The 25,272-nt window shown below is 44.2% G+C and overlaps 1 protein-coding gene across 1 annotated transcript in view; it reads left to right on the top strand.

Moving 5' to 3' along the window:
• LOC146811605 (extracellular calcium-sensing receptor-like) overlaps positions 1–25,272 on the top strand; it is a 189,623-nt gene that overhangs the window by 46,558 nt on the left and 117,793 nt on the right. The window contains exon 5 of the mRNA XM_085615083.1: positions 18,946–19,779. Within this exon, the coding sequence (XP_085471209.1) occupies positions 18,946–19,779 (834 nt within the window). The remainder of the gene's footprint in view (positions 1–18,945; positions 19,780–25,272) is intronic.

Here is a 25,272-nt window from a genome sequence, read left to right as displayed (position 1 = left end):
TCCCTCGTGAGTTTAGCAGAGTGCACTTCAACCAGCTTGCTAATGCATTTGCTCTTGCAGCTTTAAATAATCATGTTGACTGTGCTCTGCATTGTAAAATGAAGGTTCTACTAGAATTGTTTTATTGGAGTATGTAAGAGTTGTGCTGTGAATTATCTTCACTTTTTAAATTTTCCGCAATCACTTTTTGTTACACTGCACCCTTCTTGTGTCACAATTCAGGACAAAAAGCATGTTGCTTTCGATTCTCATTCCAAAAATAAATTCAAGCTATGCAAATGGGCAACTGAGGAACACGTTTTGAGTGGAATATAACTTTTATTAAACCCAGAACTTGACAAATTATTCACGACTCATTTCCATAACTCGTGAATTCAGTAACTTATGCTTATTTGCTTGTGAACTCGATATCCTTTTGATGTATGCTCTTTTTTCTCTTTCATGCCATCGCTATTGTATAAAATTATTTAAAATCATTACTAGACTGCAGACCCACAATACATTCAATGCTTAAACTTCAGGCCTCCAAATACAGTGCATGTGCGTCGGCCGGTCGCGTTCACCATTTGGAGGCCTGAAAGCACTCGTTTGCTTTCACTTTCGCGGGCCGCACGGACGCTTTGATGTGATCGCGATTACTTTCACATACGCACATACCCTACCACGGTCAGTCATTCCCTCGTGAGTTTAGCAGAGTGCACTTCAACCAGCTTGCTACTGCATTTGCTCTTGCAGCTTTAAACAAGAATTTGCAATGCAATAGGTCTCACAGTTACACGAGTTAAAGCTATTGGCATTGTAAATGACAATGCCAATAGGCATTGTTATTTGCAATGTCAATAGCTCAAACTCGCGTAAATGCGAGACCTAATGCATTGCAAATGTTTGGTTTTTTAATGTCATCACTTTGTCTTAGCTCATCAGATTTATTACACTGAATCCCATGTCTGTTTTGCGGATTTAACACAAATTCTTCTTCAAACACATACCCAGAGGCGTAGGTTCAGGGGGCATGTTTTGGGTGTTACACCCCCCCCCCCTAATAAATATATTTTCAAGTAAATAATTGGGTACAGGCTCTTGCAGTCTGGTTTGGTGAGGTGTCTGTCGGATTTCACCAGGACTTTACATACACACAGACAAAAACGCTTACACACTCTTTCCATCTCTCTGTTTTGAAAGTCTTGAAAAATGTTCGGCACTTTACAAAGTATTGTAATGTCTTTCCATTAGTACCCCGAAAATCGCATTCCTCTCCCTTTTCACAGCCCCTCTCACCCGCCCTCCTTGCGATATAATGTATTTTAGCATTAAATTATTGTAGAATCTGAAACTCCCCTCCCTCACCTTACCGACCAAGCTACACCCCCTGAACATTTCAGACAGTAATTTACTACTGGCGCCACTTGAACATATGCTCGTCGATAGCACTTCACACCGTTTACAGCCCATTTACTGGCGAGACGCTGCTTACTTGGGAAACGCACGATGGCATCTCTCCACGGGAAACAGGCAGCCACATTGTAACACTTGCACACATGCCTCCTTTTCGATTCAAGGAGAACAACAAACGGATACTTTTGAAATTTGGGCATTAACATATGGTTGCTTAACGATCACGGGTGCATTTCAATATATTTATATCTTTTTGGTCCTTTATGTGTTCTGGTTACCGTACTAAAATGTAATCATTTACTTTATCTTGCACAGTGTAAAACAAATCTAATTCAGGGTTCATACAATGCTGGCAACACACATTTAATTTCCGTTTGCCATTTTCTCCCAAGACAGCAGCCTGTCTCTATTCCCTGAGGAGACGTCACCGAATGCCAGCAGAGGCAAGGACTAAATACAATGATAATAAAAACAAGCATTTGCAATGCAATAGGTCTCGCATTTACGTGAGTTTGAGCTATTGGCATTGTAAATGACAATGCCTTATATTTATGTTTTGGTTTTTAAAGCATAAAATAAAAGGCATTGTCATTTACAATGCCAATAGCTTAAACTCATGTAAATGCGAGACCTATTGCATTGCAAATGCTTGTTTAGTTTGCTATGAGTGTTGCAGGTGATATCCAGGGTCTGAGCGGGCTAATGAGTCAATCTGAGCTAACCAGGAGATCTGAAAAAATCTTAAATTCTATTGAAATTTTCTTAGTCAGCCTCAAAAAAGAGTAAAAGACTTCACTATTCAATTGTGAGCTATTATCAGCTAGAGGTGACGGGTATTGAGTATTGGATTGATGTTTGATCATTTTGAACATTTTTCGAGGAAGTTTTCTAGCATTGTTTAGTTGACCTCTGTTAGACCTGGCACATTGGCGTGAGTCTCCCTTCCATTTTGTCGTTGTGCCTCATGTATTTTTGTTGGTGTTAGCTGCTCAGGGCACTGTGCCACTGCTGTCCAGTGCCACAGTGCAAGTGCTCCCTATTGTAAATTAATGTATAATTTGTAATTCCATGATTGGTTGGTTTGGTTTATTTGTCAGACCCTAGTACAGTGCACCAGGAGTGCCCAGGGCTTGTAATCCAAATACTGCTGGTGGGCTTGCAGCACTGGTTGTGCCACCCACAGAAGCAAACTGTAAACATGTGTCTAAGGTCTGCCATTGCAGAGCCTGCGTGCAGTCTGGTACTGTCATGCTGACTGGGGAAGTGCACCCACTTGCCAGTCCCTAAACCTTCCCTATTCTTCATATCCGACACCCCTATGGTAGGCCCAAGGGTTAGGGCCCATTGTAAGGATAAATTAGGACATGCCCTGGTGTGTGTGGCATGTTCTAATAGTGAATTACAGCCATTTTCGTGTTTCACTATTGCAAGGCTACCTGTTCTCCATAGGCCACAATGGGTTATTACATGTTATAATCCTAACTGACTCAGAGAACATGGTAGAAATTCGAATTTAGTATGCCTGAACTCAGGATGATAAAATACATCTTTTAGTAAAGTTGGTTTTAACATTCTGTGTTTGAAAATGCCACTTTTAGAAAGAAGGCATTTTCTTGTCCAACCATTCAAACCTGCATCTGCTAGGCTGTGTGTATTCCTTTGTCTGGAGTTTGAGTGACAGGGCTGGGGAATTCCAGGAGACAGGGTGAAGTGTCCCAGTGGTGAATAGAGAGATCTACATCCAGATGGGTGGGAGGAGCTAAACCTGGGACCTGAATAGGGCTGTGCCTGCCTTCCACAATGCTGGCTCCACCTCCTGGGGAGCGGCTGATGTCTCTGCCCTGTACAGTGAATGAAGAGAAGGAATCCTGTCAACAAAGTGCTCCAGTGCTGTACTTGCCTTCCACAATGCTGGCTCCACCTACTGTGGGGCGTCTAATGTTTCTGCCCTGCACTGTGAAAGAAAAGGAGAGGTCTGGTAAACAGAGTGCTCAGGAACTGGTTTGGACTGGGCACAGGCCCCTCTGCCTTCAGAGGACAAAGGATTTCTGGGTATAAATATTGGGACCCTGATCTCAAGAAGTTAGATCACTTTGGGAAAACAAGAAGAACCTCTGCTGAGGGAGGAACCAGAAGAAGCTGAGGAGGAAACTATACCTGAAACTAGGGGATTGGCCTGCAGTGGTTTCCTTACTGCCAAAGAGAGGAGAAAGGAACTTTGTGTGTACTTTTGCTCAACTTGTGAAGGATCTCCAAGGGCTTGGAAAAGAGCTTGCCTCCTGCTGAAGTCTCAGGAACAACAGACTTCACCCCACAGCTCCCCAGAGTTCTTTGGAAGTGCCTGCTGCTGTTGTTGGGCCTTCTGAGGGACTGCGTGTCGCAAGGGGCTGGAAGCGCGACGCAAGAAGGAGAAGAGTGCTGCCATTGGAGCTGTGTTTGTCGCATCTCGTAAAGTGTGTCGCCGCTGCAGCATCGCATCGAGCGGAAGCATCTCGCATCATCCAGGAAGTGTCTCGCAACGCCGAAGAAGCGTGTCACCATCGCAGCCATCGTAGCTGACGCATTGCATGGAAACAAGAGAAGAGTCTCACCTCGAGGAAGAAGCGTGTCGCCATCGCAGCCATCGTAGTTGTCGCATTGCACCGCATCAAGAAAAGCGCCTTGCATCCACGGAGAAGCGTGCCGCCTTCGGAGCTGCTGTCGTCGCATCGTGTAAAGGTGGTGTCGCCGCTGCAGCATCGCATCGAGCGGAAGCGTCTCGCAAACGTCGGAGAAACGTGCCGCTGCCAAGGCCGCTGTCGTCGCATCGCGTAAAGGGGTTGACGCCGCTGTAGCTGACGCATCGAGTCGAGCCTTCTCGCAACATCGGAGAAGCGTAACGCATCTGGAAGATCTTCACTTCTTTATTTCTTTTGCACCAAGAACTTCATTGCATCAGTATTGTTGCAACACTTTCATTGCCCTACGTGTCGCATCTAAGGTACATTGACTTAAAGTGTCGCATTTAAGATCTTAAGAGAACTAAGCAAAATCCTACCATCTAAAGTAACAGTATTGTGTGTTTTTATCATTTAATGGTCTTGTGGTAAATCTAAATAAAGAATACTTACTTTTAATATAAAACCTGTGTGGTGTTCATTTGTAGTGTTGTCACTTGGTTACTGTATGTGTTCACAAATGCTTTACACACTGCCTCTGAGATAAGCCTGTCTGCTTGTGCCACGCTACCAAGGGGGTGAGCAGGGGTTATTTTGGGCGTGTACCCCTTTACCCTGACTAGAGGAGTAGGTCCCTATTTGTCACAAGTGCATACCTGTGCCAACTAGAGACTAACATTGGTGGTCAGCGGTGAGGATTCTGGACTTGCATTTGTGACTCATGTACAGTGATTGGTGAACACTACTTAGTGAGTGCAGACCTTAACGCAACCAATACTTGTGGTAGATTTCTTTTTTGGACTTTCCATTTTTTGAGTACTGCCAAGCTTAACCATGGTGGAGAAAGCAGCATCCATAGTCTCTGTTGATAATGAATGGGAATGGGAAGAAGAGAAACTGGAAAGCTGCAAAGTATCACAGCTGAAATTCTTTTGCAAAAAATGTAATGTTTGCACTACTGAATGCAAAAATAAGGCAGAGTTCTACAAGGCGCTGAGGGCCTGGGTAGAAGCAAGGAATGCCACTGATGATGATAATGCAGAGGAGCAGCTGGATGGGCCATTGGGTCCAAGAGGAAGGAGAACCCCTTCCCCTACCGGTAGCAGTGTTTCTGTTAAAAGTCTATCTCCAGAGGAGTTGGCAGATAGAAGAGAGGGTAGGATGCATGAAATGACGATGGCAAAGCTCAAATTAAATGGGCAACTGGAGCTGGAAAGCAAAAAGCTGGCTCTGGAAGAGAGAAAAATTCAAATGGAGCATTCTACCCAGTTGTTGCCGCTGACAACACAGAGAGTCACTGCAAGGTTGCTCAGGTTCTCTTTGAGTGGGGGGGGGTCTCTGGTACTCTTCAGGTAGCTGTGAGGCCCGTCATTCCTGTTGACTGTTTGTTAGGGAATGACTTGGAGAGCTCACCTTGGGTGAAGGTGGAGCGGAATGCACATTTAGAAATGTTGGGTATGCCCGACTGGGCGTGTGTGCCCACCCGGTCAATGGCAGCAAGTAAAGGTGCTCAAGAGGACCTGGAGCCTGAGATTGAGGCCCAGGTACCTGCTGTCAAGAGTAGAGGCAGGGGGTGCGGGAAACCGGCCCCTGAAGATCCCACGGTCCAGGAGGGAGCAGACCCTGAGGGGGATGCCCTGGAGCCTACAGGGGAACAGGTAGCCGAACTGGGGGACCTGCCTGAGCTGACCCATTGGCAGCAAGAAGGAGGCCCCTCCAGGGAGGAATTCTGCAAGGAGCAGAAAGAATGCCCTTCTCTTGTGGGTCTGCGGCAACAGGCTGCAGACCAAGCAGCAGGTGATCAGTCTGGATCACATTGGTTCTACTGGGAGAATGATCTCCTGTATACAGAGCCTAAGGTTGCTGAGCCTGGGTCAGCTCGTGTGCCGGTGGTACCCCAGCGCTTCAGAGCCTTCCTATTGGGGCTGGCTCATGATGTTCCATTGGCAGGACATTTGGGGCAGGACAAGACCTTTGAAAGGCTTGTCACCCATTTGTATTGGCCCCAAATGCGCAGGAGTTCAGACACTCACTGCAGGACATGTCAGACTTGCCAGGCAAGTGGTAAGAGTGGGAGAAAGCGCAAGGCTCCTCTCCAGCCCTTCCCTGTAGTCAGCACCCCCTTTGAACGGGCGGGTATTGACATTGTGGGGCCACTGGACCCCAAGACAGCCATGGGCAACAGGATCATCCTGGTCTTGGTGGACCATGCCACCCGGTACCCGGAACCCATACCTCCGAGGACAGTGACGGCCCCCGTGGTGGGACGAGCACTGATGGGAATTTTCTCCCTAGTGGGATTCCCTCGCGAGGTAGTGTCTGACCGGGGTACCAACTTCATTTCCAAGTATATGAAGTCCCTGTGGCAAGAGTGTGGTGTAACCTACAAGTTTACCACACCTTACCACCCCCAAGGAAACGGGTTGGTTGAGAGATTCAACCGAACCCTTAAAGGCATGATAATGGGTCTTGAGGAACCCATGAGGCGTAAATGGGATGTCCTCCTAACATGCCTGCTCTTTGCTTACTGTGAGGTGCCACAGAAATCTCTAGGGTTCAGTCCCTTTGAGCTTCTCTTTGGACACCACGTAAGAGGACCTCTAAGTCTGGTCAAAGAAGGCTGGGAGCAATCTCCCAGGAAACCTTCCCAGGATGTATATAGCTACATGCTGGCCTTTAGGAACCAGACTAGGCTTTTTAGACAACTCTCTAATCTGGAAGCCAGCCAGGAGGAGATGAAGTGGTGGTACGACCAGAATGCCACTCTGGTTGAGCTTCAGCCTGGACAGAAGGTGTGGGTCATGGCCCCCGTGGAGCCCTGTGCGCTCCAGGATAAGTGGACCGGCCCCTTTTTGGTTGTGGAGCGCAAAAGTCCGGTTACCTACTTGGTGGACTTGCGGTCTCCCAGGAACCCCTTGAGGGTCCTGCATGTCAACCGCCTGAAGCCCCACTTGGAGAGGTCTCAAGTGGGCATGCTCTTGGCAACAGATGCTGGGATGGAGGAGGAGACCGAGCCTCTTCCTGACCTCCTGTCAGCCAAGGAGCAAGATGGGTCAGTGGATGGTGTCAACCTCTCTTCCACCCTGACCCCTGAGCAACAGAATGACTGCCACCAGTTGCTGGGACAGTTTTCTGATCTGTTCTCCCTGGCTCCTGGTGTCACTGATTGGTGCGTCCATGAGGTGGACACTGGGGACAGTACACCTGTGAGGCACAAGACCTACAGAGTGACTGACAGGGTAAGGGCTTGCATCAAAGAGGAGGTCTCAAAGATGCTTGCGCTAGGGGTAATTGAGTCCTCTAGCAGTCCTTGGGCCAGCCCAGTGGTCTTGGTCCCAAAGGCTGCCGCGCCGGGTGCCACACCCGAACTCCGGTTCTGTGTGGACTACAGAGGGCTCAATGCAGTCACCAGGACTGATGCACACCCCATCCCCAGAGCTGATGAGCTCATAGATCGGCTAGGGGCTGCGCGGTACCTCAGTTCGTTTGACTTAACTTCTGGGTACTGGCAGATCGCCTTGACCGATGGGGCCAAAGAGAGGTGAGCATTCTCCACACCAGATGGGCACTACCAGTTCCGGGTAATGCCCTTGGGAATGAAGAATGCCCCTGCCACCTTTCAGAGGTTGGTCAACCAGGTGTTGGCTGGACAGGACTCGTTCAGTGCCGCCTACCTGGATGACATCGCAGTGTTATTTTCGTTCTTCACTATTGCAAGGCTACATGTTCTCCATAGGCCAGAATGGGCAGTTTGGTTATTACATTTTATAATCCTAACTAACTCAGAGAACATGGTAGAAATTCGAAATTAGCATGCCTGAACTCAGGATGATAAAATACATCTTTTAGTAAAGTTGGTTTTAACATTCTGTGTTTGAAAATGCAACTTTTAGAAAGTAGGCATTTTCTTGTCTAACCATTCAAACCAGCCCCTGCTAGGCTGTATGTATTCCTTTGTCTGGAGTTTGAGTGATAGGGCTGGGGAATTCCAGGAGACAGGGTGAGGTGTCCCAGTGGTGAATAGAGAGATCTACATCCAGATGGGTGGGAGGAGCTGCACCTGGGACCTGAATAGGGCTGTGCCTGCCTTCCACAATGCTGACTCCACCTCCTGGGGAGCGGCTGATGTCTCTGCCCTGCACAGTGAATGAAGAGAAGGAATCCTGTCAACAAAGTGCTCCAGTGCAGTACTTGCCTTCCACAATGCTGGCTCCACCTCCTGTGGGGCGTCTAATGTTTCTGCCCTGCACTGTGAAAGGAAAGGAGAGGTTTGGTAAACAGAGTGCTCAGGGTCTGGTTTGGACTAGGCAAAGGCCCCTCTGCCTTCAGAGCACAAAGGATTTCTGGGTATAAATATTGGGACCCTGATCCCAAGAACTTAGATCACTTTGGGAAAACAAGAAGAACCTATGCTGAGGGAGAAACCAGAAGAAGCTGAGAAGGAAACTATCCCTGAAACTGGGGGATTGGCCTGCAGTGGTTGCCTTACTGCCAAAGAGAGGAGAAAGGAACTTTGTGTGTACTTTTGCTCAACTTGTGAAGGATCTCCAAGGGGTTGGAAAAGAGCTTGCCTCCTGCTGAAGTCTCAGGAACAACAGACTTCACCCCCCAGCTCCCCAGAGTTCTTTGGAAGTGCCTGCTGCTGTTGTTGGGCCTTTTGAGGGACTGCGTGTCGCAAGGAGCTGGAAGCGCGACACAAGAAGGAGAAGCGTGCCGCCGTCGGAGCTGTTGTCGTCGCATCTCGTAAAGTGTGTCGCCGCTGCAGCATTGCATCGAGCGGAAGCGCCTCGCATCATCCAGTAAGTGTCTCGCAACGCCGACGAAGCGCGTTGCCATCGCAGCCATCGTAGCTGACGCATTGCACTGCATCAAGAGAAGAGTCTCGCCTCGAGGAAGAAGCGTGTCGCCATCGCAGCCATCGTAGTTGTCGCATTGCACCGCATCAAGAAAAGTGCCTCGCATCCACGGAGAAGCGTGCCGCCATCGGAGCTGCTGTCGTCGCAGCGCGTAAAGGGGTGTCGCCGCTGCAGCATCGGATCGAGCGGAAGCGCCTCGTAAATGTCGGAGAAGAGTGTCGCTGCCAAGGCCGCTGTCGTCGCATCGCGTAAAGGGTGACGCCGCTGCAGCTGACGCATCGAGTCGAGTCTTCTCGCAACTTCGGAGAAGCGTAGCACATCTGGAAGATATTTACGTCTTTATTTCTTTGCACCAAAAACTTCTTCGCATCAACATCGTTGCAACACTTTCATTGCCCTGCGTGTCGCATCTAAAAGGTACATTGACTTAAAGTGTCGCATTTAAGAACTTAAGAGAACTAAGCAAAATCCTACCATCTAAAGTAACAGTATTGTGTGTTTTTGTCGTTTAATGGTCTTGTGGTAAATCTATATAAAGATTACTTACTTTTAATATAAAACCTGTGTGGTGTCCATTTGTAGTGTTGTCACTTGGTTACTGTATGTGTTCACAAATGCTTTACACACTGCCTCTAAGATAAGCCTGTCTGCTCGTGCCAAGCTACCAAGGGGGTGAGCAGGGGTTATTTTGGGCGTGTACCCCTTTACCCTGACTATAGGAGGAGGTCCCTATTTGTCACAAGTGCATACCTGTGCCAACTAGAGACCCCCAAGTCTAACAACCTCTGAAAAATGTAGTCTTTGAATTCCAGATGAGTTTTTTGTAAAAACTTCTTAGTGACCTCAGTTGATTAAGGTAGGGAGAATATGGCTCACACCTTTAAATCCTTTCGGCCGATCTCCGTTTTCTCCTCTCATCATTCACGTGCCCCGTGAACCGAGGTATGTTATCGTTAGAGGAAACTCTCTTATATTGTTTAGGTGCAAATGAGTCAATAATGTTAGTCATTGAGCTGTTGTAGTGATCTGTGAAATCATGTACATTCTCCATACATGTTGACAATGAATGGTCTCTTTTACATAGGACTGACAGTTCCTCATTCTTTATGTCGCTAATGTCCATTGTCTCAATTTAACAAGTTGACCTTTTCTTTTAACCACTGATTTAGTTATGTAGAAGATAATGTAGTGATGATCAGACCAGTCCTAAGGGTTGATGGAATATAATTTGATTGCTTTGTCTCTTGCGTTTGACATTTCAAGAATAGCATGCTCATTTTGTGTAGGGCTAGTGCAAGATCGTGGCAAGTTAGACTCATATAGGAAAGCCTTAAAAGAGTTAATGTGGGGGCCATTAGGATCATTTAAATAGAGGATGAAGTCTCCTAAGAAAATATGATTAAAGTGTTGAGTGCAGTGTTTTGCAATAGTATCCATACATTTTTCAATGAATGCTTGGTTCTCCATTGGAGGGAGGTAGAATGTGTAGAGTGTGCAAATGGATTTGTCTTCAAGCAAAATATGTAAACCCAGGTATTTACATGAAGAAAGAGTTCCAGTTTGGAAAGGTTTTACTATAAATGTTGATTAATTAATGCAAGCAATGTCCCTACCCAGTTTGGAAGATCTATCTAGTCGGATGATGTCATAGCTCGAGGAAATTAGTATATCAGGTAGGGGAGATAAGAATGAATTTAGTCATGTTTCTATCAGAATAGCTAAATTAAAAACATGGGCTAAGATAACGTTGGCACTGTCTGTAGCATGTCTCATTGCGGAGTGGCCAGTTGGCATTTTAAGGATTTCTTTTATTCGGTCATCTCATTTATAGAGTTAGATGTGATGAGTATTAAGATTTAAGATCTAAGATTTGCTATGTTTAAGATCCTTTTTTATGGTGAAGTTCTCTGAACGTGTTTATGTGTACTGTTTGAATTATACCGGAGAGGGTATTGATGCTTGTGGAGGAAGTGTCATATGATTGTAGAAGAGATTGAATTTCTCTCTGGGAAAACTGATTAGCTAATCTGTTAGGATGAGTGGATGAGTTTGTAGTGGGTCAGGAAACCCATTGAGGGATAATGATTGAGTGAATTGTGAAAGAATGCATTCTCTATATCATAGGAGTACTGTAGTACTCACTCCATATTGTCAATAAAAGTTGTAGGTCCTGCTGAAGCTTGTCTATTTTAAGGGAGAGTTCAGAGAGACCCTCATGTCAATGTGGAATAGAGTTGTTGGGTTATAATGTTTAGGAGGGTCTACTTATTTCCTTTGATTGAATGTTAATGGGTGTAGCCAGATTCATTGACACAATTGGTGAGTAGGTGGAAATCGAGAGCAGGTCCAGTAGAGTGTAAGCAGGACTCTGTGCAAGGTCCCATACAGCTCATGGGTCGAAGATACCAAGATTTTCTGAAACCCCCACTAGAGTATATACGTCATTCGGAGGTATCTATGAAGATTCCGTTTGGTCCAGTTGAGCTGTTCTGCTGAAATTCTCAGTGGTGATTCCTGACTGCCAATTCAGGTTATAATCCATTTAAATAGGGATTGAGTTACGAGGTACGAGCAGGTAGGGAGGATTTAGAATCAGGACTGGTCAACAAGGGAGAGAAAGCCCTCCTGTCTGGAAAAGAATAGGTGTTGGCCATTAGTGAGGCAAGAGGAGTAGACAGATTTGGAAGATCTAGGGTTCTGTGTGGCACTGGATTACTTTCATGGTAGTCTCTTATGTTAGGGGGAGGCTGTAGTTCTTGTACTGTATTACTTATCTAATTCGATGTTAGGTGGTTCTTAAGATAGTGAAAGACACCATAAAATTCCACCAGGTTGTGATCTGCTGTCTCAATGAGTATATTGCTCTTTTTATAGAGAGAAATGTTTTCTTTGGCATTAGGGCCACCAGAGGGTACGCCAAACATTTTAAGGCCATGGGAGATTTTTCACAAGTTTGTGGCCGTCAGAAGTGAGGTCACAGTGTTTCTCCATTTAGCTTTTTATCTCATAAAGAATACCAGGTCATTAGTAATCACACCTCTTTTAATGCAGAAGTAAGTGCCTAATTACAATGCAGCTCGAACCACAAACAACGGCTCCTCGGTTGTGGTCTGACCGGCAACTACTGCTGCGGTCCAACTGACGCATTACGTTGAGTGCGGTCGGAGGCAGCAGTTGGAAGGACTGGCCAATGCTTTCCGGCGACTCTCGTAGCTCCTCGGTTGGTCGGAAATTCATCATAATCCCTAAGAACAGCTTTTTGCCATCGGGATTATGGTGTTGGTTTCTGACAGCCATTCCATGTCAGCCTTTCCGACATGGAAAGGCTGTCTGAAAGTGAAATTGGGGTCCATAGCAGGACCCCATTCCCTCCACATTTGGGCCTGGGGGGCACCCCTGAACATTCCTGCACCATGTGGCAGGCACCATGAGGTGCCTGCCACACGGTGCAGAGATGTTCCCAAACTTCCATTTCTTAATGGGAGCTTGTGCTGCGGGTGGTTTCCGCCCGCCACACAAGCTCCCATAGAAAAATTGAAGTTTCTGACTGCACTATGTGCGGTCACATCGTAATTAGGTGTTCGGAACCGCCGACCTTCCCTCACCAAAACAGTGTCTGTCGGAAGCAACTCCGACCGATATCGTAATGATGGCCTAAGTGTCTAAGATGAGAGTCCCAGAATGTTCCATAAGCAGCTTATGATTCATTTTAAAGGAGCTTCAAGCAAAGAGAGACATCCTACTGTGTGGCCGATCTGGGTATCAAGCCAATATGATTGAACAGTGCTAACCTTCTAGCCTACTAAAAATAGTTGAGGAACAGATATCAGAGCACCCTGAGGGATGACCTTTCAATATACCAAAATACTAAGGAATGATGAATCTAGGGCAGTCTTGCTGAAGTCAAACTTTCCATTAAATTTAGGGGCAGATGTACAAGAAACTGATGCATCTGTGGAAATGTGTCAGTTTCCCTGCGCCAGCCTGCTATACCCTTGTGCCACCACAGATGCGCCGTATTTACAATGCGGCACACCATGGCGCAAGGATTGACATATGCGTCAGAAATTCTGATGCGTCTATTGGCTTAAAAGTCACGCATTGCTGGAGTTGTGTCGCAAGCACGACATAAATCCAGCAATGAATGTTGAGGCCTATACTTATTGTATTGCTTCACTCCTTACGCCTGCTTCAAGCAGGTGTAAGATTTTGACGCAGTGGCGTCCTGGAAATGGCACAGTGAAATCTTGTAGATTTCACTGCGTCACTTTTACAAGGCTTACCTGCGTGGGAATGCCCACCCTGCATATATTATACCTGACGCACGTATAATGTGATGCAGGGCTTTACAATGTGAAGCATCTCCCTAGATGCGTCATGGTGGTAAATTGGCCGCACTGTTTACACCACTGTTGCATCACAAAAGTGTTGCAAGGGGCTTGTAAATCTGCCCCTTAGTGTCAGCCAGGTCTTAAAATATAGGATTTCTCAACAGCACTAGCGGAATCACAATCAAACGGATGGGCGATATCAGATGTGAGAAAGTACTAGCTAACCTTTAAAATGCAGCCTGAGAAAATATTTAATTGAGACCGTGTCATTAGCTAAACCTATTAATGGATAAATCGGGTCGTGACCTCTACAGGTTTAAATTTAAATGACAAGAGAGTTGAAGTCTTTCCTTTCTTTCTGTGATTCTTTCAATTAAAGGAACAGGGTCAACTGTATCCAAAATGTCTACCCTAGTTGTTGTCTTTCCTAGGGCAGAAAAAAAGTCCACTCTTATTTTGTAAGGCTCCTTCATGTAAAAGACCATAGCATGCTAACAACTTAGGGGTCAATTCCGATGTCGTTTGGAAGGGCTCCAAACAGGATACGGAAGAAACAAATCCCATGTGTATGTTTCCGACCGAATTGTCCCCTGTTGCAAATGACCAAGTGTGATACGAGGAAGCCGCCCGCCTCTACCGAATTGGGTCTGAACCCAAATCAGTCAGTCCGAGTTGTTTGGAGCCAATTCATTCAGCTCAATGGGGCCGGCTTTCTGAACAAGCCAGTACGATGCCCGATTCAGACAGCTGTACCGACTCGGTTTTAACGAGATGAAAGAGCTGTGGTAAAATGGACTTTGGTGGGCAATAGCTGGCCCCCCTTCACCCTGGGTCCTCCAAATTGGTTGCTGAGGGTATCCATGGGTCCCCTCTTTCCATGCATGCACAGTGTGGCGGGCATCATGTGATACCCACCAAAGGGTGCACGCTTTTCCCCACCCACACCTTTTTGCAATGGGAACCTGTGCATGAGTTCAGTACCCAGGCTTCAATTGAGTTCAATGGGAGTCCGACCAAACCGAGTCCGTCACCATACAGACATATCGAAATCAGTTGTTCGGACTCACGGAGCGCGATTCGTTCAGAAAGCTCTCCGGGACCGAGACGTTTGGAGGGCTTTCCTAAAGAGATCGGAATCGAACCCAAAGTGTCTACTCTAAAAATGTTTTTTCTAGGGCCAAGAGCAAAGGTAAAGGCTCAATGTCACTTAGTCGGTGAAAAAAGAATGTAGAAGAGCTGGAGAATCCCAGAAGGAAGCAACTCCCTTCTTGGAAACAAACAGGTTAAGGGAATAAAAACAGTGAGATTTGTTAGCACACTCTACTACCTTATGTTTTGTAATAAAAGAGTGATTCAGCTGCTGTGTACTCTATTGATGTCCCCTCATCTTCAGAAGCCACTCAGCAGCATCAATTAGCCCCGAGAGGAACTCAAGGCAAGTGAACAGGTGCAATAGACGACTGTGGCACAAAAAGTCCCATGCATTGACCAAGGCTTCAGGACTGGAGCTCACAAGGTTGTAGATCGTTCCACTTGATAATCAGGACACTGTCGCAGGGTCATCCATTCCCACTGATCAGGATGGACAGGCGGTGTAACACTGCCAACCCATGATGGACAACGACTTTTAAGCAGGGAGTAAGGGACATATGGTACAGGTGGCATACGGCGGCAGCAGACTGTTTTAGGGAATCCCATGTGTGAGCGGAATGATGTTTCAAACTGGGCCAAGAACATTAGGAGAAAGATCATGAAGCACCAAGCCAAAAATCTGGCTGCTGTACCCTGAACCCAGAGCGGCTGATAGACTGAGTCATTTGCCTCCAGAAGTGGCATCACAAAAAGCTCAGCAGGAGCTGCTCTTCAATCCCTTTGAGAACCAGCTGAGAAAATGTGCAATTATCCATTTCTTCATAATCAAGACTCATGCAGGCTCCAAATTTCCCAGTTCCCACCGGGAATGCTCATTTCGTCCTTTGTCAGCACCAGGCAGCGACACACACGATCACACAGAATTCACTGGCAACTCAGAGAAGGAGTTTGCCTTCCGTTCACAGTCTTGTCTCCAATTCAAGGCTGTGAGTTGGTAAGTTCAGAGCATGAATTCAGGATCAAAATCCATCTTTTCAGGTAAGATGCAAGTTCTAACTTCAATGATCCAGTTACTTTCTCTTTGCTGAGGTCTACAGCTTTGGATGGGTGGGCATAGCAAGGGATTTTCTCTGATTTGAGCTCCCAATCTCATGAAGCAACTGGAAGAGCTAACATACCATTTGCCATATTTTGTGATTTGTGTTAAACTAGTTAGATACTGCCACATGCCCTAACTGTGCTGGGTGGAGTTAAACTGTTCCAAGTTCTATAATTGGCTAATTTTCCCTGTAATTGTAGTTTGCAAAGGCAGAATAGAATAATTTTTCTTCTGCCTTCGGGTGCAATCTGTTAGGGTCTCAGGCCTGAGATTATAATCAGCATTAGAAGGTAGCAAAGCACCCATACCGAACAGGAACAGACTGCTGCCTTTTGTGTTGGGCCACTAACATATTATCGATGCATACAATATTGAAACACAAAAATATCGGAAATTAAATTGTGATAATAACAATATCAAATTCCTATACTTAACTAGTAAAACTGAAAATATCCAGAACACAAATATCATTGTTAAAAATATCGACTTATATGTATTGAAAACAAAAATGTCAAAAACAAAAATATCATTACCATTAAATAAATATATAAATGTCATCATCATAAACTTTATTCAATTTTATAATAAAATCATACAAGTGCATAGAAATCATCGATAAAAAACCACAATAAAACACATACAGGTAATATTAATGAGCTTGCATAAAACGTCATCAGTCAACATCTCTGAGAATTTCCCCTAGGGTGCAGCTTTAGCCATCCCCCCAAGAAACATTGACAGATTATGACAAATTACCTGGGAAGCTAAAAGCTGTAAACAAAAAAGTTGGCCCAACATGATAAAAATGATAAGTGAAAAAGAGCAGTGTGCATACATAGGACATATCATACCAATGTGCAAAATATCACATTTAAAAGGCAAAGTACAGATACAATATGGGAGATCAGCATGCTTCTGCCAAATTCCCTTGGGATACAATAACTGATGGAAAAGACCTGACCTAAAAGAAATTCAATAGTCAACCCCGATGGGTGGGTATATCATAGAGTGAGTTTGGCTCTATCCCAGATATTGATTTAACCATAATACATTTTCAAAATAATAGCTTAGCTAATGATAGAGCTTCTCTCTCCGATGTCAATCTTAAGTGTTAAGTTTCTTTTAACCAGACAACATCTTGTTTGGTAATGCGGGATAGATTGAAATATAGCGCCGGTCTTCCTAGATTAAAATAATTCTCTCTGATATATATCAAGTGGGGTATACTAGATATATTATCTAATTTCTTACAGTCAAGTATGATTTATCTGTACAAACTTAAAGCATCCTTAGGCCAAACACTTCACCAGAGCAAGAGAGGTTGCAATCGCATGTAATGTAGTACATGACTCATACCTAACTCTTTGTGTAAAGTTTTTGGAGGGATTTATTGCCCCAACCCAAAAGCCTTTTGAGATATTTGTTTTCAGCAATCCCAAGAGAATCTATGTTGACAAAGTCTCATATTTCACTGTCAAAGGTTGAAATTGGGATGCATTTAGGTTTATAGACAGCCAGCATGGTTTTCAATGGCTTTTTGCCCCAAACGAAAAGAAATTTCATTAACCTCGGCACACGCACTCATAAAATTACGAATATTCTTTTTAAGTAAAGGTTGCCAACTGAGTTTGGCATCTATGAAAATACTTAAGATATGTAAAATTATAAAATGTCAAAAATATGGATTCACACAATATCAACTACAATAATATTGCCAAAATATTTAAATTATCATGAGTAAATATAAAATACAATTCTTTTTTTATGGAAAACAATTATTTGAAATAGACAAACATCTTATAAACATGTTTAAATTAAATAATACATATATTACATTGCCAAAATGTTTACCAGTCAATCCAATAAATTAAATAACTAAAATCATACCAATACAACCCAACAAAAATATTGTCATGAACTAGAAGCATTAAGACAACAATCTAAATATTAATGAATAAATATATTCCCCATTTACTCAAGGGGGATCCACACATGGACTTCATATACCAGAATTCAGCAGCCTGCGTTAGCAGCGCAAGATGGAATATTGCTTTAAGGAAGAGGAGGGGCCTCGATAAAGACTCTATGGGGAGTGGTCAAGGGAACACCTAAATGGCCACCAGCTGTGAGGACCTGCCATTGTAACAGGCACTGAGGAAAGCTAAACCAGCTGAAATGAGTCTGCCAAGATGTTACACTTCTCACCCTGCAAACTTACTCTGAATAAATTCACTTGATTCCATCCCCGCGGTGTCGGACCCTTCTTCGACAGTGAGTAGGGGTTTGGACTTCATGTTATGCCAGTAATGCAGGCACTGGATTATCCGACACGCCCTCTCGGTCAGGAGCGACGTGGCAGCTAGCAGCTTTTGGACTTTGTATTTGGAATGCAAACGCGTTGCCCCACCACGCAGATCAAAGCACCACAGTGTGAAAACACTAACCCTGGGCAATGAACTCCACTCCGCTCTCGAAGTTTGCAGAGATTTGTTAACTACGCATTCCATGAATGAATCCCCCAATTTACAATGCACCAGGGGGCGCATTTGCATAGTGGTGCTGGGAGGGAGCGTGGCTTGATTTGACAAGTGTGCAAACGCGCCCTGTGGCCCGTTTGAAGTTGGAGGATTAAGTCCCCTTCAATCCTAAGGGTCCTTGGGGGCCAACTAGCCCACCAGGTACCTCCAGTAAGCGCCAGGGAGCTGAGTTGCAGAGAGGTGTGCAGAGGCCACGCCCCTTTTTACACCTCTCTGCAATGGAGCTCTGTGGTGCTTACTGGAGGTAGTTGGTGAGCTAGTTGGCCCCCCAGGGACTCTCAAGATTCAAGGGGACTTAATCCCTCAATTTACAATGCACCAGGGGGTGTGTTTGCACAGTGGTGCAGGGAGAGGGCTTGGCCTGATGTGATAGGTGTGCAAACACGCCCTGTGGTAAGTTTTAAGTTGGGGAATTAAGTCCCCTGGAATCCTGAGGGTCCCTGGGGGCCAACTAACCCACCAGGTACGTCCAGTAAGCGCCACAGGGCTGTGTTGCAGATTGATGTAAGAAGGGGGCGTGGCCTCTGAACACCTCTCTTCAACGCAGCTCTGTGGCGGTGTGTGAGTGTCTGTATAGGTGTATGAGTGCATATGATAGTGTTGTATTGATGAGTAACTGTATGTATGAGTGATTGTATGGGTGAATGAGTGGATGTGTGTGTAGACCTAGGAATCAGTGAGTGTGTATGTAACAGAAAGTCACCTGGCCCATTTTATAAACAGTTTGGGTATCTGTGACAATTATTGCTCATGTCTGAACAGTCAAACAACACAACAATGTAGTTGTGTCAGTACCTGGGAATTAGAGAGCCATTAGTATCAGGATTTCAGGTCTCAAAATGTAGTCCCTTGCAGGTTTTTGATGATATATTATACTTATAGGAGTACACACAAAGAACCTTAACACACAGTATTAGACAATAGCATGGTATGTGTTAAATATTCTTAGTCAATTAAATGTGTTTTTCTCCCAACTAGATCAGCTATGGTGCAGGACTCTCTATACTGAGTGATAAAATGCAGTTTCCATCTTTTCTCCGGACTGTTGAAAATGGAAACTTTTTTGCCCAGGCTTACATCGATCTGTGTCTTCATTTTGGGTGGACGTGGATAGGAATTTTGGCTTCAGACAATGACTTTGGTCTTCAGCATGGTCAGAATCTACTGAAAGACGCTCCGAAGAGAGGCATTTGTGTTGAATTCTATGAAACGTTAGCTACACAGATCACAGAGAAATCATTATCTCATGTGGTTAATGTCATACGATGGTCTACGGCAAGAGTCATAGTGTGCTTCACCTTTTCTCCCCAGATGATTTCTTTTTTAAGAGTAATCTCTGCTCAGAATATTGTTGGTAAAGTTTGGATTGCAAGTACAAGTTGGCTTTCTTCTGTATTTTCTCTGAAAGACTTGTGGGAGACTCTACATGGCACCGTGGGATTTGCAGTTTACAGTGGAGAGATTCCAATGTTTAAGGAGTTCCTTTATAGCATCCATCCATCTAAGTTTCCGAATGATATTTATATGAAGCAGTTCTGGGAGTATGCTTTTAGCTGTCAATGGCATGAGGATTTCAATAGAACCATGACTGGAAATGAAATAGATGGAAAGAGAGTTTGCACCCAAACAGAAAAATTAGAAACTCTTGATGAGTCCGCGTACGATGTGAATAACTTCAGATATCCTTATAAGGCATATAATGCCATCTATGCCGTAGCACAAGCGCTACATGATTTGAAATCTTGTATACCTATGAGCGGCCCTTTTCTTAACAGGACATGTGCAGATTACCCAAGATTTCACCCTTGGCAAGTAAGAACCGTCTACCTATTTACCTGAGTTTGAATGTTTAACTTATTTTGCCATGTAGTGTATGTTATTTTCAAAGACCTCAATAAAAACTGAATACAAAAAACATATCAATACACACAACCCTGTTAAAACATTATGTGCCTCAATTCGAGTTTGGTGTAGTAGGAATACCTCACTTATTGAGGGTACTCCAGCCCCACCAAATGTGCATTTCCCCTGCTGCTCCACCAGTGTGACCCTTTGTCCTACCTGCCTCACAACCATCAGATCAAAGTGGGCCACCCCCAAGCTATTTCGAGTCAGCAGACCCTCACTTGTGTTATCTGCCTTGGATTACCAGAGGCATGGTAGTCCCATGCAGTGAAACAATACATGGCCAGACCGACATGGAGAAAACTCCTTGTATCTCAGGGCAGACCCACAAAAGGTGCTGTAAGGAAAGCCTGAAAATAGTCTATACCATTGGCAGTAACTCTGGGTAGCAATTCAACCATTGGTTTTGCCCAGTGTGCTGCTTTAGATAAAGGCTCACCTATGTAAATCAGTACTGACCCTCCTCTTTGAGGGAGCAGTCCATCAAGAACTGCTAGGTGAGGCCAAAAGGGAACACAAATAACCCTAAAGCAGTTTCAGCCATCTTAGACCTCATCAGAGAGTTATAGTTTGGTTTCTGTGGCACAGCGATCAAGGGCTTAATTTTGGCCACTAAGGGTGTAACTGCAAACATATACAATGTGATGGGAGATATGCTTGCAAATAGTCTAAACCACTGGCAATTGCTCTGTGCGGTATTCAAACCCATCTGTTTTCACCCATTATGTCACTCGGACAGCTGATGGCCCTTTTCTTTTAATCAAACGTAGCACACGCTTGGCAAAGCTTCAGTGTTTTCATCACAGCTGCTGTAGCCGCAACTCTGCTTATGGCACAGTGATCCCTACCTACCTAGAGGGCATTTATAGTATCTCTAAATATTGCAAATGAACCTTTACCAGAGAAGGAGAGATAAAGTCCCTGCTGACCATGTGTGACACCGGTTTCCCCTCCAAGGTCTAAATGCCCCCGCATTCATCTGAAGATAGCTGACCCGCAAATTGCAGGTGCAGCCTGCTCCAGAATCAACATCTCTGGTTCTTTCTTTATATCACATTGAACTAGTCAGACTCTACCCTTCATGTGCCTTGAGGCATGTTCTTTAAGGTGCTCAGTTTAGCAAAACTGACTGAGGCTACAGAACATTTCTGAATACCCAATCACTCCTGACTGACCTCCTCAAGCAGACAGTTCCCCTTGCATGCGCTGCAGATACTTTTACATTGAATGGAGTCTTCAAATGATACATATACATGTTGTGTGGCCAATTTTCATTCCTAGGATCTGGCATTGTCTGCTAAGAGTTAACTTGATCAGAGCTGTGCATTTGTGGCAGTTCTGCAAGGCTGTGGTACATCCCTGCCAGGGTTTCCATCAGGGCCTGCACAAAAAGGGATACTTTTGTAGGCTTGAACTTCCCTTGCTTTCCTAAGGTGACCTGTGACAGCAGCAGAACATGCTTGAGCTTGTCTTCTTCCTGCTTCAGAGCACACATACACCTCAGGGTACTTGATTTTAAAGTTGTCAGGTGTGTAATATTGCTCACAACTCAGGCCTTACAACTCATGGGGATCAACCCTTGAAACATGAGCTTTACTTTTTGAAATGTTTCAAAAGTGATCGTCATCTGAATACTGATCAACATCATCACTAGCACAGGGGCAGGGGTGTTATTCTGTCCCCTCATCATGCCACCAAAACTATAGAAGAATAACACCCAATATGCTGCTCAGCAGCCTGCATTGAAGGCCTATTATTTTTGCCTCATAAATACCTGCAATATACATGCATGTCAGTGAATGTCAATATAATGGCATAAGAGAGGCACTTCATCAAGGCTCCTTTCTAATTCTTCCCCTCCTTGGTGTGTGTGCAGCTCCTGCCCCTGAGTGCTCTGTTGTACTGACCACTCCTTCTTGCTCTGAAATGTCAGCTTGCTGTCCCTTGTTCCCCATGCCTGCCCTCCATGGTACATGTGCGGGGCCTGCCACCTACATGGTCCATTGTGTGGCCTCTGCCCTCCCTCCTGCCCTCTGAAGTCAGCTTGCTGCCACTGACCCAGGACCTGCTCTACGAGATCTTCCTTCTGTCCTGCCCCTCTTATCTGTCCTCCGAGGTCCATTTTACTGCCCTTCCCTGCTACCCTCTGAGGTCAGTTTGCTCCTAGCCCCGCTGGTCTGCCGTCCATAGTTTTCATATCCTGCAAGTCAGGTGTTTTTCTTTTTCTTTAAATAATTTTATCGGTACTGCTGGTTTTTCTGTTTTTAAAGATTTCTTATGCCCCACCCCAATAAAGTTATCATTGAAAGTAGGATCACTTTGGGACCATGGTACCATATGAAAAAGATTCATGCTCTATCATATGGCTTTCCCCATTCCTTGTTGCTAATAATTCTTCCAAGTTCTTCTTCACATTACTTCTTGCTGCTCGCTAGCATAGGTTAGTTTTGGTGCTAACCCACTTTACTATCTTGTCTGCCATCCTATACCAATGTGAAAGACTTCTATGTGGGGTTTCTCCCATCTTAACGCTATGTGTGAATGTTAATGCTCTGTCACTTGGCTTTCCCCAATCCATGTGGGTAATACTTTTTCCAAGGCCATGATCCCATTACTTCTGGTCTGGAATTTTGCCTTCTAGATTAAATTATGTCAATTGTTTGTTTAGTGTTGAGATTGGATTTTTATTTTGTAGTTCTTACTTCATGCAATTTTCAAATCTGGTCAAGGATTGTGCAGTCCCTTCCTTAATCATAGGATGTAGTACCCAATTTTAATGTATTTAAGAGAATCTCTCCATATCTAGAAGATTATAGTCTTCTGTGACCTTCAAAAGATTTTATCTAACCATTTATGAAAATTGATCTCACAATAACCCATCTATTCTCTCGGCATGACTGAACGTTTCCTGGTCCATTGCTGTGATAAAATCAGAATTAAAGCAAATAGGAGTGAACAGAGAGGGAAAGATTGTGAGAGACAAACATTATTTCACTTTATTCATAGTACAAGTGTAACTCTAGTTATAGGTGAGGAATACAGCCTCCAATTTCTCTGTTGTGTCTTTCACATCCATGAGACTTGCAGAAGAGGTGCATCAGCAATAAGATGGTCTTTTAAGCACCACTGTTTCACTGTTCCCAGCTCCAACTGTTCTACCATGATTCTAAGCTGTGTGTCCTGAATGTATGATTGGAGCTGCAGCACATTATATACATCTTATTCACTATTTTTGGTGTTTTGCCTCATCAAATGAAAGAGTTAAGTAAGCGTGAGAGTCGATTAAAATGTAACAGTAGTTTGAGTCATGGATACTCCGAAATAAGTATAGATTTTCAGGTAGGAGCTTCATCTCAATTGCGGCAATCCTGCTGAACCATGGGAAGTGCCTCACATATAATAGTCATGCCTAATTTTCTTTATTATTTGAAAGAAATTAACTACTTGTGTGATGGTGTAACTTAACCGAATACCCTAGTTTGCAAAAAAGTTTCAGTTCCATCAAAATCAGTATGACTTTATGAAGGGCTTCTACATGGTTAAGAAGTGGATGGAGTAAAATTTCTTCAATTTTTGTGATGTTGAATTTAAAGTTAGACATGGGACCTGATATCCAGAAATCCAGAAGGCATCTCTTAACATTGGAGCAACTGCTATCATGTAAGTTCCCCTCTTTGTAGGAAAAGATTGATGGATGGCTCAGTCAACATGATGGTGCCATCCGTCAAAATGTTAACAAGTTTTTGTTTTTTTAAATACATTTTTTGTTTAAATCTCCCTAACAACATGGATGTGATGGTAATTTTGCACAATTCACTGCCTTTATCACCTGGCCATTCAACCACCAATCTTAAATTGGGCAGTTGGTCAAATGGCCAAATCCCCGATAATCCATCGGAGAAGTATGTCGCGAAAGTAGACAGAGTAGTCTCAGAGAGGGAACTCCGTTGCGATTGCATACCATCTCCGCCAAACTCTAAATCAGGTTTATAATCAGGATATAAAATACAAAATTAATTTTTTCGTATGTAGGTTGATTACATGATTCAGGAGTTCAGCTCATAAAGTTCAATGCAGATATCAAACTAGCTTCAGCTGAATACCTAAGGAAATCAATGAATCTTCTTCGAAATATGCCTTGCTATAAAAAATGTGCATGGACAAAAGTCTTCTGATTTAAAATTGGGCAAATGGCCCGTGTTCTGCCAGGGCAGCAGAGTAAATTCATCTATTGCCCTGTTGGATGTGCCACCTGCCAAAATATTAAATGTCAGCTGGACCAGTGGACATTTCAGGTATTGACAGGAACTACCATCATGGCGGTTCCTGCCAATGCATTATAACTATACCGGACGGCTCCATAAAAAAAAAACAAATCTGTACGCCAAAGTTCCTGTTTTTTTATTCTCAAACAGCAAATCCCAAAGCAGATTTTTTTAAATAAAAAAAACGGTGCCCCCTCGTCATGGGACTTTCCTCCAATAGCGAGGGGGGTATTGTCACTTTTTAGTGCCCTCTAGCGTCAGTTTTTTTTCTGGTTGTGCAGGGCACTGAAATACAGCTTTGTGTCTGCCCATCTAAATTAGGTGGGTGGGCACAATAGCCAAACCTCTGATGGCCCATAATCCCTCTCTGCACTAAGATTCTGGTCTAAAGGAGTTATGCAAGGCACAGTATGAAAAATCTGTCAAAAATCTAATTCAAAAAGGTTCTTTTTGAGATTCAAAAGTTCAGTTCCATTACTCCATCAGGAAGTTATATTCACTGCTGACCACCTTCATTCTTAGTTCATGTCTATTCATAGAGGTTCTTCAAATACCTAAACAACATTTTTAGGCCCGTGACAGATGGGTGCACCAGAGGATGTGGAGAATACCCTTTGTGACCACAATCAGCGAGAATAATGGACCGCTCAAAGCCATATTGTCTTTCTGAACAAGGGGTGGGCATAACTTGCATAATTCCGTGTAGCGTAATCACATGGAATTACCTAAGAATTCTGCGTGATTAAGCTTTAATGACATGAGAAGGGTAATTCTGCCTTTAGCACTAATTCGTAGTGCAAAAATGCCCTACTGTGTCTAAAATGGAAGCAAGGATACATTTTGCAGTAAGAAAAAGCACTAAATGCAACAGAACATTAAAAGTGAGTGCACACAGCCTCTCATGCTCACTAAATATGCTCTTGGGGTAGGATTTTTTCACAACTTACTACCCACAGTTGTGGCTATTTTCTTACAGCACTCTTGCATCAAAAATGGACAAGAGAATGTATTTTACACTAGGAAATAGTGCTAAATGTAGCAGAACATGAACAGCCAGGGTGAGCGGCCTCTCGTGCTCGCTAAATGTTCTCTCATGGTAGGATTGTCACCCCAAATTACTTTTATTTACAGAAAC

Source organism: Triturus cristatus, chromosome 7 (assembly GCF_964204655.1).
Source record: "Triturus cristatus chromosome 7, aTriCri1.1, whole genome shotgun sequence".
Classification (NCBI taxonomy): Eukaryota; Metazoa; Chordata; class Amphibia; order Caudata; family Salamandridae; genus Triturus; species Triturus cristatus.
Note: the sequence above shows the minus strand (reverse complement) of the source record. Positions and strands in the feature narration are given on the sequence as shown.